The sequence below is a fragment of the Suncus etruscus genome, chromosome 15 (genome assembly GCF_024139225.1).
Source record: "Suncus etruscus isolate mSunEtr1 chromosome 15, mSunEtr1.pri.cur, whole genome shotgun sequence".
Taxonomy (NCBI): Eukaryota; Metazoa; Chordata; class Mammalia; order Eulipotyphla; family Soricidae; genus Suncus; species Suncus etruscus.
In genome coordinates this window covers 43,385,537-43,402,291 of record NC_064862.1, presented here as the reverse complement: position 1 = coordinate 43,402,291, position 16,755 = coordinate 43,385,537, and the positions used below count along the sequence as shown (strand labels likewise).

General features: G+C 39.9%; 1 protein-coding gene across 1 annotated transcript in view; it reads right to left on the bottom strand.

Annotated features, from left to right (window-relative positions):
• The window catches only part of PCNX2 (pecanex 2), a 328,287-nt gene that overhangs the window by 133,086 nt on the left and 178,446 nt on the right, over positions 1 to 16,755 (bottom strand). Inside the window, exon 22 of the mRNA XM_049789037.1 lies at positions 807 to 915. Coding sequence (XP_049644994.1) covers positions 807 to 915 — 109 coding nt within the window. The remainder of the gene's footprint in view (positions 1 to 806; positions 916 to 16,755) is intronic.

The following is a 16,755-nucleotide window of genomic DNA, read 5'->3' as shown; positions in this document are numbered from 1 at the left end:
GAAAAATACAAATTTAGAAAGCATACATTTAGTGAAAAGGAATGCCTTGGAAGAATTATTTGAGGCTTCAATCAAGAACTCTTTTATCACTTCAGCAGTTACTTAAAAATAGTTTCTCCATTTATTACCATTTACAAATGATTTAGCTATCTAAGTCAACCTCTGCTTTTGAAGAAAGATCTAAAATTTATTTTGAAATAGATTAAAGTTAGCTATCTTATGGAAAAAGTCAAAAAGCATGCTAGCAACAAATAAAGCTACAAATGATAAAACAAAGAATCTTGGGTAACAGCAACTACAAAAGAAAAGCATAAATTATTTTTAGACTTTAAATATTTAATTCTCATACTATGTATTTCATTTTTAATTTCTAAAGGATATGGTAGCCAAACTATATGTATGATAAATGACCTATAATAATCTCTCAAATAAACAAACCCTTTCCGTAATGCTTAATCACAGCACATCCATTCACATAATTTTGTAAAGTCAATAGAACCACTTAATTTTCCAATGAAAAAACAGTCTTATCTTAATGAAGCTCTGGGTGTGGGTAATGGAAGACTCAGAAAAAATAAAGTAACTCCTGAATATGCATTAAGAAGCAAGAAGATCTCAAAATTAAGAAACATCTTTTAAAGTCTCAGTGGCCTAAAGGAAATCCAAAGTGCCTTCCATGTAACTAACCATTAACATGTAATCGCGAAGACTAAATTTTTTTACTGCTAGGGTTCAGTGAAAATGCTTGCATCTGGAAAAATGTGAATATTAGCTCATGGGTGATGAAAACAAAGCAGAAAGGATACGAGGGATTGCAAAGAGCTGAGCAAACACGTGAAATGAAGAGCCCCAAGCCATCTGCCACGGAGCCACATAGGTCATGACGAACTGTAACTTGTGAAGCAGGTCCCCAAGCTGAAAGCAGAAGAGAAAAGATACATCAGAGATGATAATCACAGTGATAGCAGTGTCAAGGTCATTCGAAGCACAAGTGTCTTCACCAAAAAATGGCAGTAAGTAAGCTATTGCTTGCTGGATACTGTTACCTTCTGGTATCCTATATAAGTAATTACTTACGAATATTTTTATTTAAATAGCATGATTACAAAGTGTTCATGATTAAGTTTTAGTCTTAAAGTGTACACCACCCTTTACCCAAGAACATTTCCCACCACCAATGTCCCTGGTTTCTCTCTCACTGTACTCCCTCCTCTGCCTGCCTCCGGGATAGGCATTTTGCTCTTCTCTTACCCATCCCCATCTTCCTTTTTTCCTTTTCAGACACCGATTTACACTATAGTTAATGAAGGGACACCATGCATATCATTTTATCTCCAATACCCAGTTATTGTCCCAAGTGATCAGGTCCCATTATCATGGTCATAGTAGTCCCTTCTCTTCTCTAACTGCACCGCTCCACAATTATGTCAAGCTTCCTACAATGGACTGGTCTTCTTGGCCCTCCTCTCTATTGTGTCTGGATTTTATTAGGACACTATCTTTCTTTTTCTTATATCTCATAAATGAGTGAGATAATTCTATGTCTATTGCTCTCCCTCCGACTCATTTTACTCAGCTTACATCCATGTATAAGCAAATTTCATGACTTAGAAGCAAATTTCATGATTTCATTTTTCCTAACAGCAGCATAGCATTATAATTTCTTAAACCACTTATCTGTTCTTGGGCACTTGGATTGTTTCCAGGTTCTGGCTATTGTAAATAGTGCTGAGATGAACATAGGAGTGCAGATGGCATTTTAGTGTTGTGGTTTTTTTGTATTCCAAGGGTATATCTATCTCTGGAGTGGTGTTGCTGGATCATATGGGAGCTCAATTCCCAGTTTTTTGAGGAATAGAATTCAGGATATTTTAAAACAGTAACAAGCATATCAAGTCTTGTGTAGTTAATCTTATCAATTTAACTATTTCAGCCCATAGACATGGAGTACCTTGCTTTTCTTAGGGAAACTTTTGCTTTGACATATTGAAATTTTAATTTATTTCTTTTTGGGGACGGGGGGGGGGGGTATCGCACACCTGGCTAGGGGTTCATATGGGTACAGGGTATCAAACCCAGATTGAATGCATGTAAAGCATATTCCTTATCTATTCAGCTTCATAAAGAGTTTTCTTAGAAATGAGATTCTTCCATAAATAAAATGTAATTGGCATCATTCAAGTTTTTATGTATCAAGTTCATCACACCGTTTCAACTTCTATTGTCTGGAGAAAACAGCCATTTGAATACTATTGTACACAATACTTCAGAAAGACAAGCTAAAACAGAGAAGTTGTTAGAGAAATTAAGCACAAGAAAAGGCTGGTTTCTTGGGAGAAGTAGTGATGTCAAGAAGAGATCTGTGGTTTAAAGATGAAACACAAAGAGCAAATGTGCTCAGTGGCTTTAACTGGAAATGTAGCATATACATGCACTGAGAGGACTAGGGAAAATGCACGGCTCTGGCTTAAGATCCATATTGTGTGAAGAAGTACTAGATGAATCCCAAAAGAAAAATTCTACTACTTTTTATATCACTGGTAAGTATTCTACAGTGGTGTTGCCTACTTCTCGACCACAATGAAAACTTCAAATGGCTATATTAACTTGTTCTTTGAGGGGCCAGGGTGATAGCACAGTGGTAAGACATTTGCCTTGCAGGTGACCAACCTGGTACTGACCCAGGTTCAATCCCTGGCATCGTATTTGGTCCCCTGAGCCTTCCAGGAGTGACTTCTGAGTGCAGAGCCAGGAGTATACCCTGAGAACCACCGGGTGTGTCCCATAAACCAAAACCAAAACAAAACTTGTTCCTTCACATTTTTGTCAATGGGCTCCCCAGACACATTTTCAAAGGCCATGAATATGGAATTAAAAAAAAAGTATTATTAATCAGAATCAATAGTTTTCATATGAAGCATATTCCATAATGAAAAGAGGGTCCAAACTAAGAAGGACATTTTGGAAAAGAATCAATCTAACATAATCCCTTAGTGAAAAGCTAATCTTGTAAAGTTAAGATTATTCTGATTTGTTTTAGGAAAGTGCAATAAAGCAAAACTTAAGATTACTAGAATTTTCTCTGTCATCTCCTCATTTTTGTTGCCTAGACTCACAAATTTCCATGTTTTGGAGAAAAACATTAAAATAGAATACTTTAGGGCCCGGAGAGATAGCATAGTGGCGTTTGCCTTGCAAACAGCCAATCCAGGACCAATGGTGGTTGGTTCGAATCCCGGTGTCCCATATGGTCCCCCGTGCCTGCCAAAATATACAAGGCACTGACAGAACTTTACAAGAAAAAAACATCTAACCCCATCAAAAAATGGGGAGAAGAAATGAACAGACACTTTGACAAAGAAGAAATACGCATGGCCAAAAGACACATGAAAAAATGTTCCACATCACTAATCATCAGGGAGATGCAAATCAAAACAACGATGAGATACCACCTCACACCCCAGAGAATGGCACACATCACAAAGAATGAGAATAAACAGTGTTGGCGGGGATGTGGAGAGAAAGGAACTCTTATCCACTGCTGGTGGGAATGCTGTCTAGTTCAACCTTTATGGAAAGCGATATGGAGATTCCTCCAAAAACTGGAAATCGAGCTCCCATACGATCCAGCTATACCACTCCTAGGAATATACCCTAGGAACACAAAAATACAATACAAAAACCCCTTCCTTACACCTATATTCATTGCAGCTCTATTTACCATAGCAAGACTCTGGAAACAACCAAGATGCCCTTCAACAGACGAATGGCTAAAGAAACTGTGGTACATATACACAATGGAATATTATGCAGCTGTCAGGAGAGATGAAGTCATGAAATTTTCCTATACATGGATGTACATGGAATCTATTATGCTGAGTGAAATAAGTCAGAGAGAGAGAGAGAAAAACGCAGAATGGTCTCACTCATCTATGGGTTTTAAGAAAAATGAAAGACACCCTTGTAGTAATAATTTTCAGACACAAAAGAGAAAAGAGCTGGAAGTTCCAGCTCACCTCAGGAAGCTCACCACAAAGAGTGATGAGTTTAGTTAGAGAAATAACTACATTTTGAACTGTCCTAATATTGAGAATGTATGAGGGAAATGTAGAGCCTGTTTAGGGTACAGGCAGGGGTTGGGTGGGGAGGAGGGAGATTTGGGACTTGGGTGATGGGAATGTTGCATGGTGATGGGTGGTGTTCCTTTTATGACTGAAACCCAAACACAATCATGTATGTAATCAAGGTGTTTAAATAAAAAAAAAATTTAAAAAAAAAAAAGATGAAGGAAACTAAATAAAATCATCCAAAGAGACAAACTAATTTTATGTGTTGCTCATATCACTAAGATACTGACAAGCACATATTTTCAAGTATGTAATATTCTACTTTTAAATATATCCATAAAGTACTTCAAGTTTGTTTAAAAATTTCATGTCTATTTATTTCCTTTTCAGAAGTGATGTAACACATCATTTATATTTGGCATCCTAATGGCATTAACTTGTCCACAGAAAAATGCTTTTTCTTCTTACATCATTACTGCATCTTGAATAAACCCTTTCTTCAGTAAAAAAAAAAAAAAAAAAAAAAAAAAAAGGAGCTATTTCTGAGCAGACAGACAGGAGTAACCCCTGAGCACCGCCGGGTGTGACCCAAAAAACAAACAAAAAACAAACAAAAAAAATAGAATACTTTAATCATTGAGCAGGCCACAGAAGACAACTCTAGGATAAAAGTTCTCTTAATAAAATTCTTATTTTGCACGGGGAATCCTCTCCAGCAGTTCTCAAGCTGAGGGTCCTCTCAATGAGGGTTAGCCAAGAAGACAAAAAATGCCATACTTGGGGCTGAAGAGATAGCACAGCGGTAGGGCATTTGACTTGCATGAAGCCCACCCAGTACAGACAGTGGTTCAAATTCCAATATCCCATATGGTCCTCTGAGCATACCAGGAGTGATTTCTGACGGCAGATCAGGAGTAACTCCTGAGCACCACCAGGTGTGACCCAAACACACACACACAGACACACACATACATACACACAAAGAGAGAGAAATGCCATGCTTGTGCACTGCAGTTTGAGGAGCCACCAGGACCATCCTGAAAGTGCTTGAGGGAATTATTAAATTCTTAAGAAAGCACGGCCATAAGATTATAACTACAGCATCTGAGTTGAGTTGGAATGCGTGCCTAATGGGGCACATCCACAGATGGATTCCTAATGGGATATAATAAATAATTAGAGGTTAAGAGGAATGGAGAGAGAGGGAGAGAGAGAAAGAATATATAAATTTGGAAGACAAAGAAGTTGCAAATTTTTAAAAAATAAAAAGTTTTAATTTCTCCTTTTAAAAAAGGAGAAAAAGGATATGATTGGACTTGAAGCGTGGTAAAGAAATATGCATTGTTATAATAAAAACAGATGTCTTTGCTTATTTTCTGGAAACTTATATGAGTGTTTAAAATCTTATATGAGTGTTTAAAACTTCTGTATTTTCTTAGAAATTAGAATTCTAAGGACAAAAAAAAGTGAAGCAAACTTTCTTTTTTTGGGGGGGTGGGGTTTGGGTTTTGGGTCACACCCGGCAGTACTCAGGGGTTATTCCTGGCTCCAGGCTCAGAAATTGCTCCTGGCAGGCACGGGAAACCATATGGGACGCTGGGATTCGAACGGATGACCTCCTGCATGAAAGGCAAACGCCTTACCTCCATGCTATCTCTCCGCCCCGAAGCAAACTTTCTTAGCAAATGTATTATAAATAATTAATTATTAATAAATAAATATTATATAATGAAATATTTTAATAATAATTAATAATTAATAAATTAATATTGTATAATAAAATCTATAGTTATGAGCAATTTTAAGCCCCTTTTCTTTTTATAGAATTGTTCTTATACCTGTGTTCAGAGATGTCTTCAGAAAAGTCTTTACCAAGACTTTACAAAATCTGGAACAAAAAGACAGTGTGGCATGTAGGGTGCTTGCTTTGTACCCAGCTGACCTGACTTCTATCTCTGGTGTCCCATTTGGTTCCCAGAGCCCACCAGGAGTGACTGATCCCTGAGAGCAAAGCTAAAGAATAAGTTCTGAGCACTGATGGATATCACCCTCAAACCCAAGAAATCTTTAACAAAGTCTCTAACTGCAGCATATAAAGCTGTCATGAAAAATTACCACAAACAAGGTTTTCAACTTCGGGTTAAACAGACTAAAAAAAAAAAAACACACAATATTGTTTAGAACTATATATTCTACCACTATAAATTTTATCAACACTTGCTTTTTTGATGCATGGCTCCACAGAAAACAAGTAGCTTGCATCTTATTGTGAATAAGGCTAGAAAATTTCTTTTTTCTTTTCTTGACATCTTTAGTATTTTTTCCCAATACTTCATGGCAACATATTTGCATAAATCCAGAAAAGAACTCTATAGCAGGCATTGCCATTAGTACAAAAGGAAATCTCAAGAGTAATTTCAGGACACCAAAGCTTTCCAAAGTTAATAGAGTCAAAGGGTGAATGTAACCAACAAAAGCAAGTTCAAATGATAAGCTACTGTTACTAGTGCCCCACTGTTAAGTGTTTCTAGAAACTTCAGGAAAACACTAAAGACAGGCAAGCTCCAGGAAGAACTGGAAACATCCCTGCTATCAAAAACAATTTAAGTGGGCCCTGAGAGATAGCACAGCAGCGTTTGCCTTGCAAGCAGCCGATCCAGGACCAAAGGTGGTTGGTTCGAATCCTGGTGTCCCATATGGTCCCCCGTGCCTGCCAGGAGCTATTTCTGAACAGACGGCCAGGAGTAACCCCTGAGCACTGCCGAGTGTGGCCCAAAAACAAAAACAAAAACAAAAACAAAACAACAAAAACCCCAAAACAAAACAAACAAACAAAAAAAAAACAATTAAGTTCCAGATTTGCAAGCACTACTAGGTATCTATTCTCAATGTTAAGAAAACTTCTAGAAAGCTTGATGTTGCCATGGCCTAGAGAAGAATGGGATGGATTCCTAATTGTAAGTCTCTACACAGAAGAGTTGAGGCCTGAGAAAACCCACAGCTCATGTGCTGATTTGATCTTCACATCTTCACATTGATCAAGCCTGGATTACCCTTGTATGGCAACTAAAATATTTATTTTGATATTAATATGAGAGTCACCTGCATCACTTCTCGGCCTTTTGGCTAAGATCAAGTGTGGAGAGTCACCTGCAGTCATTAGTCAATCTCCAGCAGTACTCAACAAATAACAGGGTAACCCTAATAGAAAAGTCCCTTGTCTTAAAGTTTTAAGACAAAATAACTAGCTTATCTTATTAAATGCAAAATCAAGTAGAAAAGTAAGAGTGAAGGTAGGGAAAAACTGTTTTTATGTTGAATCAGATTATAGTGCTACAGAGTTGATCAAACAAGTGTTTTATTTTAGGGTTGTTTTCTAAGGGCCAGCATGATAGTACAGCAGGTAGAGCTCTTGCCTTAAATATTTAAGGGTGTCAAATTTCTAGGGCAGACCAATGAAGAAAGATAGATATAGGACCCTGTTGATGTGTTTTGGGGAAATATTACAACCTAGAAGAAATTGCCTTGCCCTGAAATAGCCCAAAGGCATGAATAGCACATCTCTTTGAAATGCACAGTACTGAGATCTGGGGAGAAACTGAAGCAGTACCCAGATGAAACTGAGGCAAACCCAGAGAAACCCCACAGAAAAGAAGAAAGGAGAATCTACAAGTTGTGCTAAGATTATGAAAGGATCAAGAGTCCAATGCTTTCCCTGTGGCAAAACTCAAATTAAAATTTACCTATGCAGAGAACTCCAGGCCAAGACAATTGTAGAAATTATATTCTCTCTCTCTCTCTCTCTCTCTCTCTCTCTCTCTCTCTCTCTCTCTCTCTCTCTCTCTCTCTCTCTTCCTCCTTTATCATCTCCTCCCTCCACTCACATTTCTGTAGGTAAATTTATTTAATAAAATGACTTCACTTTTAAAAACCGATGGTTGAATGTTTTTTACTAGATAAAATTTTATTTTCTTCTTTTATTTGCATTAGTCATATATATAAGATTGTTATTAACTGGTTTCAAAATTATTTGAGAAGAACCATGTCAGTTTTAATCCTAAACTTGATTTCAGTTTTCTGAATTTATTCTAAAAAGGACTCCACAGCTCCTTTGAGATAGGAAAATTTCATTTTTGTTCTGTTATATCAGCTTAGGGTCATTGTTCTTCCCACAATCATATTTTCTACCAGTAACAGGTGACTTGTATGGATCAAGAAATTCAAAGTTCTAAAACAAACAACCTCTTCTCTCATATTTGTTAAAAGGTATAGTTTCCAGGGCCGGAGAGATAGCATGGAGGTAAGGCATTTGCCTTTCATGCAGAAGGTCCGTGGTTCAATCCCGGCATCCCATATGGTCCCCTGAGCCTGCCAGGAGCGATTTCTGAGTGTAGAACAAAAAGTAATCCCTGAGCACTGCCGGGTATGACCCAAAAACCAAAAACCAAAAAAAAAAAAAAAGTACAGTTTCCTCTTAACATCAATCTAGTTTGCTTATATCTAATTATAAGAAAAGTCTGTCAAGGAATGGAGCTATAGTACAGGGGTAGGGCATTTTTGCCTTGCAAGCAAAAATGGACAGATCTGGGTTCGATCCCCATCATCCTATATGGTCCCCTGAGCCAGAAGCGATTTCTGAGTGCAAAGCCAGGAGTAATCCCAAGTGTCACTGGATGTGGCCTCCCAATGCCCCCAAAACCCTTTAAACATATCACTCAATTACTTCAAAAGCAACTGACTAGAGACAGTTGGACTTTCTTAAATTAACTTGTTCATTTATGTCTACTCAAAGTCTATCAAGCAAAATGCCTCTGGATTAGAAACATTCAAGTAAACCCACTGTTAGAAATTTTCTGGTTATTAAATATTGACCTGGTGACTCATACCTAGTCAAAAATTGCAAGTAAAAACAAATTTCCTTATGTGACAATTTTGACCCCTTTCAAGTGTTCTAAAGGTGGAACATGGATCATTGATGGTTATGTCTATTGCCTTTTCCATATATGATGATATTTTGGAAGGCTTTTAAACCACCTTCAGAAAAAGCTGATAAGTAGGTCAGGCATAGAAAAAAACAGACAATAGCCCCAGGGAAAGCTTCATTTGCAAGTTTAAATCTCTAATAAGCTAAACTTTGCTGCATGATGATTAAATGAATCTATTATAATTATTTTTTTGCTGAGCACAGCAACTTGTATTTAGATGTAAGCAAAACCAGCAATCAGACACATGCCTTCTCATGCTCTAATTGCAGTGAAGGCCCCAGGTATCTTTGTTCTTTTCCTAATGTCTTCAACAGTGTGGTTTTGTCATGAGCACTATGAAGAATAGAACTTAAGCTATGTAAAATATTTTCTTTCTTTTTTTTTTTCTTTTTTTTTCCCAAGTGTGCCTGCAAAAGGCTCTCTTTCCTTGGAGTTAATGCTAGAGTTAATGCAAGAGTGAGTAGAAAGGGAGAAAATGGCAGAGATGATTAGAGAAATGCCTCTCAGATAAAAGCCAGTCAGAGCAAAATCACAGGGAAAATATTAAGGGATTATTTATACAACTCACCCCACACTACAAGTAACAATAACCAACCATAGGAAATATCTCTGTAGCAGAGAATACTAGCTGACTGCCAAAATCCATCTCTCCTACCATAGATTTTATTCTTTCTTGAGGAAAATGGGTTACAACAGTTTGCATATTATTGGCTTTGCACTTGCAATGCTACTGCACCACAATCACCACCAGAGTGCCAATAACCCCACATTTCTACCATTAGCCCATATTCCCTTCTCCAACTCCTATGCACCCTCAGTTCTTACTCTATTGGCCATATCTCAAGCTTTGAAATCACTAGAGTCTGACTAATCTCTTGAGTTGCTTCTTTATAGTCCACTTTATGTCACTTTATGAGTGACATCACCCAGTATTTGACTTTTTATTTCTATTTTTTTTAACTTTCAGTATAATATACTCCAATTCCATCCACTTATGGCAAACCACATAATTTAAACTTTCCTATTTTGAGGAAATCAAGTGCTGGTCCACACCCAGTAATGCTTTGAACTTACTCCTGGCTCTGTACTCCTGGCAGTGTTTAGAGGAACATATGAAATGCTGTGAATCAATCAGAGTCAGCTATGTACAAGGCAAAACACCTAACCCCTATCCTATATCTCGAATCCTAATTTTTTTTTCCAGGCAAGATGTATACATTATATTTAACATTTTTAAAATGTAAACAGTCTTCCTACACACACACGTGAGTCATTGATCATTTTCAAAAGCCCAAGCCACTTTCTACAGTCGGCATTGCCTTTTTTTTTTATAATTTTTTTATTTTGAATTATGAGAACAAAAGATGCAAAGAAAGAGGATAAAGTAAAGTTACAGTGGAAGGACAATCACCCATAACATAATTATCAGAAGAAGTCCCCTTGCTGATATCTTAACTTTGAACTTTCACCAAAGAAAGTTAAGATAAATAAAACAGAATCCATGTGCAATTACTTTGTCCCTCAAGTCCCCAGATTGTAGCACATTATAATATTTCTTAACAGCACACAAGGCAATCTAAAGCCATCAAACTTACATAACTCCTTAAACATTAGAGGCATAGTATTTTTTTACATTTCCATGTACATGCATATTAGCTTAAGTTAACCTCAAATTTTAAGTGGGTGCGTTTTAAGGATTAGAGTCAAAGGAGCACAGTAAAAACGGTGTTAGAGTGGCAATTGTTGTTTGCATAGGCCCACCAAAATATGAGAGGCATGGAAAGGAATAACCTTGGCCTAAATACAAAGAGATCCTACCCCTGAAGTTTCCTGGCATAAGACCAGCTCTAGGCCTCAGGAAAGTTATCGTTCGATCCAAGACATTGTCTGTAGTGCCAACACACTTTTCACACAGTCTCTGTTGTTGGTCTCATGTTTCTGTATTAAAGATTCTGGAATCTGCATGTCCTACATTGAAGTCATGATGTGGAGTGCCTTCTCGTTTCACCTCACCATGAAAGGGCAATGCAGGAAGCCCTTTCCTGTAAGCAGGTTGTTGTTGTTAAGTCTTCTCAGTGTTAAGGGAAGTCTCTTTTGAGCAGGACGATGTCTGAGCAGTGGTAGGGTCTTCCGTGGTAGAGGATTGCTTCCAGGTGATGTTATAGACAAACCTCACAATTAAGGGGCAATACAGCAAGCCCTGTCCAGTAAGCAGGTCTTTGTTCTTGTTGTCTTCTCAGTGTTAAGGGGTGTTTCTTTTGAGTAGATGTCAGAGCAGCTGTAGGGTCTTTCCTGGTACAGGAATGCCACCAGGTGATGTTATATACAACCTTGGATGTTTTGTAAATGTCTTCTGTAGATCAAGGGGTGAATGGAGAATGCCCATTCTTCTGAGGCCTGTGCCAGGTCTTTATGTCAATGTTCAGGGTGTAAGGTCTCATTGCACTACAAGATTTGTGTGTTCCCATTTTTATCAGATAAGAACTTATTGGTATGTATAGTATTTTTCCATGTTAGTGTGCCTACACAAACAAGATATAAAGCCACGTGGTGCTATCAGATATATGGGGGCATAAGAACATTTCCAACAAGACCCATGACTTGGTTCAAACATAAGTATTAAACTGAGGGATTCTTTCACACCAAATTCCATATTGAGCAGTTCACAAAGAGAAGATAAAAAACATGGGGGGGGGGGATCATCACTGTATAAGAAAGTATTTAGCAAAAGTTATAGCCGTCAAAGAAAACACCAATAAAATGTTGAAAAGATATGTGTCCTTTTTGTGCCTTTTAAAATAGTTGGGTGGGTGTTAACTCTAGGGCACCACTTTGGTCTGTGACTTAGGACTCAACAGTACTTAAGTTAGAAAGGGTATAAAAGGAGTAATGATGATAGGAGTTAAAAAAGTTAAAGAGAAATATGAAATTATGAAGGGGTATGCAAAAGGGCAGAGTACAAAATGGACATTTTGCATACATAAAAACATAATTCAATGATAGTGAGTACTATTAAAGTTTCTTGTGAGAGTACTATTAAAGTTTCTTGTGAGAGTACTATTACAGTTTCTTGTGAGAGTACTATTAATGTTTCTTGTGAAAGTACTATTAATGTTTCTTGTGAGAGTACCATTAATGTTTCTTGTGAGAGTACTATTAATGTTTCTTGTGTGCGCAGGGGCGATAGCCCCCGCGCGATTTTGAAAATGTAGACTGGGCAGAGCTTACCAGTGCCAGCCAAACCTCCTCCTGCTAGACTCCCGGCTCCCAGGAAGGAGAGATCCTTCAAGAAGCTGACCAGAAGCTCAGAGCCCCACCCAGACCCTCCCTAAGGAGCCGCATGGATAGTGGGGGAAGGCCTAGGGCACCTTCAAGCTCCACCAAGGGACCCAACTCACCGGCTTGCCCAGGCGTTTGGCCCGGGGAAGCCCTGGCGATCTGGAGCAAGGCGGCAGAGGGGTGCTGGGGTTACCCAAGTCCCACACCCCGCCTAGGCCTGGCCAAGCAGGCCTCCGGCATGGCGGGGGCCTGCCAAACCTCCTCCTGCTAGACTCCCGGCTCCCAGGAAGGAGAGATCCTTCAAGAAGCTGGGAGACCAGAAGCTCAGAGCCCCACCCAGACCCTCCCTAAGGAGCCGCATGGATAGTGGGGGAAGGCCTAGGGTACCTTCAAGCTCCACCAAGGGACCCAACTCACTGGCTTGCCCAGGCGTTTGGCCCGGGGAAGCCCTGGAGATCTGGAGCAAGGCGGCAGAGGGGTGCTGGGGTTACCCAAGTCCCGCACCCCGCCTAGGCCTGGCCAAGCAGGCCTCCGGCATGGCGGGGGCCTGCCAAACCTCCTCCTGCTAGACTCCCGGCTCCTAGGAAGGAGAGATCCTTCAAGAAGCTGGGAGACCAGAAGCTCAGAGCCCCACCCAGACCCTCCCTAAGGAGCCGCATGGATAGTGGGGGAAGGCCTAGGGTACCTTCAAGCTCCACCAAGGGACCCAACTCACCGGCTTGCCCAGGCGTTTGGCCCGGGGAAGCCCTGGAGATCTGGAGCAAGGCGGCAGAGGGGTGCTGGGGTTACCCAAGTCCCGCACCCCCCCCCCCCCGAGGCCTGGCCAAGCAGGCCTCCGGCATGGCGGGGGCCTGCCAAACCTCCTCCTGCTAGACTCCCGGCTCCCAGGAAGGAGAGATCCTTCAAGAAGCTGGGAGACCAGAAGCTCAGAGCCCCACCCAGACCCTCCCTAAGGAGCCGCATGGATAGTGGGGGAAGGCCTAGGGTACCTTCAAGCTCCACAAGGGACCCAACTCACTGGCTTGCCCAGGCGTTTGGCCCGGGGAAGCCCTGGAGATCTGGAGCAAGGCGGCAGAGGGGTGCTGGGGTTACCCAAGTCCCGCACCCCCCCCCCCCCCGAGGCCTGGCCAAGCAGGCCTCCGGCATGGCGGGGGCCTGCCAAACCTCCTCCTGCTAGACTCCCGGCTCCTAGGAAGGAGAGATCCTTCAAGAAGCTGACCAGAAGCTCAGAGCCCCACCCAGACCCTCCCTAAGGAGCCGCATGGATAGTGGGGGAAGGCCTAGGGTACCTTCAAGCTCCACCAAGGGACCCAACTCACCGGCTTGCCCAGGCGTTTGGCCCGGGGAAGCCCTGGAGATCTGGAGCAAGGCAGCAGAGGGGTGCTGGGGTTACCCAAGTCCCGCACCCCCCCCCCCCCCCGAGGCCTGGCAAAGCAGGCCTCCGGCATGGCGGGGGCCTGCCAAACCTCCTCCTGCTAGACTCCCGGCTGCCAGGAAGCGTAAAATATTTTCAACACAAAGTTCATGTAATAAGTTTTTCTATGGACAATATTCAAATATCCAGAATGCTGGTTCTTTGCACATGTAACAAATATATATACATATATATAATTCCTCCAAGGCACAATAATTTAATATTGTTCCATAAAATCCACCCAGAGAAAGGATTATTAAATTATGAAGAGAACAGCATTTAAGAGAGGATTGAGGTAACATTGCTTGAGTTTGAATTCTAGTTTTTATTTATCATATGATAACAATAGTAACTTCTTACAATGTAGTGAGGGATAAATAATTTTAAATTTGTTAAAGATTTACAACTAAGAACCTGAGACATAGTGGTTAGGGTATTTGTCTAACACAAGGCCAATCCAAGTTCAGTCCCTGGTACACATATGCTTACCAGGAGAGACCAGAAACCAAAGATAAAGAAAATAAGAAAATGATATTCAAACTTGTGTATGAAAACTATGAATTCTATATGAGTTTAATTAGTAAATTTTAGAACATGTATATATACCATTTTGAGGATTATTTAGCTTAAAAACAGAAAATATTAAAGACCCTCTCTAAAACAATTGACATATTATCTAAAACATTAATTTTAAGACTTTTATTTTTCAGTCTCTTCAGATTCAGAGAGGCTAACTATGCTACTTATTTCAGAGAGAAAGTCACTGATCCATGACAAAACAAACATGGTTATGATAATAATTACACTGATTTATAAAGCTTAAGTTGCATAAACCCTCCCTTATCTTTCCTTCCATGGAAAGTAAAACTGATCTTTTCTGGAACTAATAAGGAAATTTCATTTCCTCCTAAAATAAAGTACAAGAAGAGTCAGTGATGAATAGTGTCATCTCATAGATATGAAAAATGTTAGAGTCTTTGGGATTTTCTAAATATAGTATCCAATTATCTGCAGTGAGAGCTTGACTTCTTCCTTTCCTATCTGGATGCCCTTGCTATCTTTTTCTTGCCTGATTACTATGGCAAGTATTTCCAGTTCTATGTTGAATAGGAGTGATTAGAGGAGACAGCCTTGTCTTGTGCCAGATGTTAAAGAAAAGGCTTTTAGTTTTTCTCTACTGAGTAAATATTTGTCATGGGCTTGTGGTAAATGGCCTTGACTAGTCATAGGTCTGTTCAGCTATGCCAGATCATCTCTGTTTAACCATGGGAAGTTGTACGAGTCCAAGAATTATCCATTTCTTACAAGTTCTCTTGTTTTGTGCAAGGTACTGACAGAACTTAACAGGAAAAATCTAACTCTATCAAAAAATGGGGAGAAGAAACAACAGACATTTTATCAGAGAAAATATACAGATCGCCAAAAGGTACATGAAAAATGTTTCATTTTTTTCCCATTAATTGTCAGGGAGATGCAAGTCATAACAACAATGAGGTATCATCTCATGCCACAGAGTCTGGCACACATCACAAAGAACAAGTACAACTGTGCTGGCATGGATGCAGGGAGAAAAGAACCCTCATTCACTGCTGGTGAGAATGCTGTCTAGTTCAACCTTTCTGAAAAACAATATGAATATTTCTAAAAAAAAAAAACCCAAAAAAACAAAACTTGTAAATTGAGCTCCTATATGATCCAGCAATACCACTCCTAGGGATATACCCTTGAAATACAAATCACAATACAAAAATGCCCTCTATACGACTATGTTCATTGCAGCTCTATTACAATAGCCAGAATCTGTATTGACAACTACCATAACAATGAAAGAGAGAGAAGGGCCCAGAGGGATAGCACAGCAGCGTTTGCCTTGCAAGCAGTCGATCCAGGACCAAAGATGGTTGGTTCGAATCCCGGTGTCCCATATGGTCCCTGTGCCTGCCAGGAGCTATTTCTGAGCAGACGGCCAGGAGTAACCCCTGAGCACCGCCGGGTGTGGCCCAAAAACCAAAAACCAAAAAAAAAAAAAAAAGAAAGAAAGAAAGAAAGAAAGAAAGAGAAGTAGAATTCCTCTCTGGAAGACAGGCAGGGGTTGGTGGTGGTGGTGGGACGAATGGGGAACATTGATAGTGAGAAAGTTACACAGGTGAAGGGGTGGTATATATTCAATGACTGAAACCCAACCATGAACAGTTCTGTAACCACAGTTCTTAAATAAATTATTAAAGAAAAACAAAAATGGGGCTGGAGAGATAGCATGGATGTAAGAAGGTTGGTGGTTCAAATCCCGGCATCCCATATGGTCCCCCAAACCTGCCAGGAGCGATTTTTGAGTGTAGAGCTAGGAGTAACTCCTGAGTGATGCCGCTGTGACTCAAAAACCAAAACAAAACAAAACAAAGTTTTAGCTGCAGCTACAATCAGGGACTTCATCTGAATGCAAACTTTAATAATGGGCTCTAATATATCCTAGAATTCCCCTTACTGTAAAGAACCAGTTAAGAGAGGCCAGAGTGGTAGCACAGCAGTAGAGTGTTTCCCAGAAACTGGCTGCTAAATTAAGGGTAATTTTGAATTCAAGATAAAAAAAAAAAAAAAACACTAAGGAAATAATGCTTTTTTATACTTTCCTGCCTATCCCATCACTACCATGCTGCTGAAAGAAACTATAACATTTACCCAGTATGCAGCTTTTCTTAGTTCAAAAAGCAATACTTAAAAAATAGGGGACCAAAAATACCTACTTTAAATGTATTAGCAAGGTATAAATTGATGTTTGAACAATATAAATGAATCTATGTACTATTATAGTATACTCTGGCATGAGAATAAAGAGAAATTAAGAAAATAGGGGGAGGGGGGTGGAGAGATAGCATAGAGGTAAGGCATTTGCCTTGCATGCAGAAGGATGATGGTTCTAATCCCGGCATCCCACATGGTTCCCTGAGTCTGCCAGGAGTGATTTCTGAGCATAGAGACAGGAGTGACTCCTGAGCACTGCCGGGTGTGA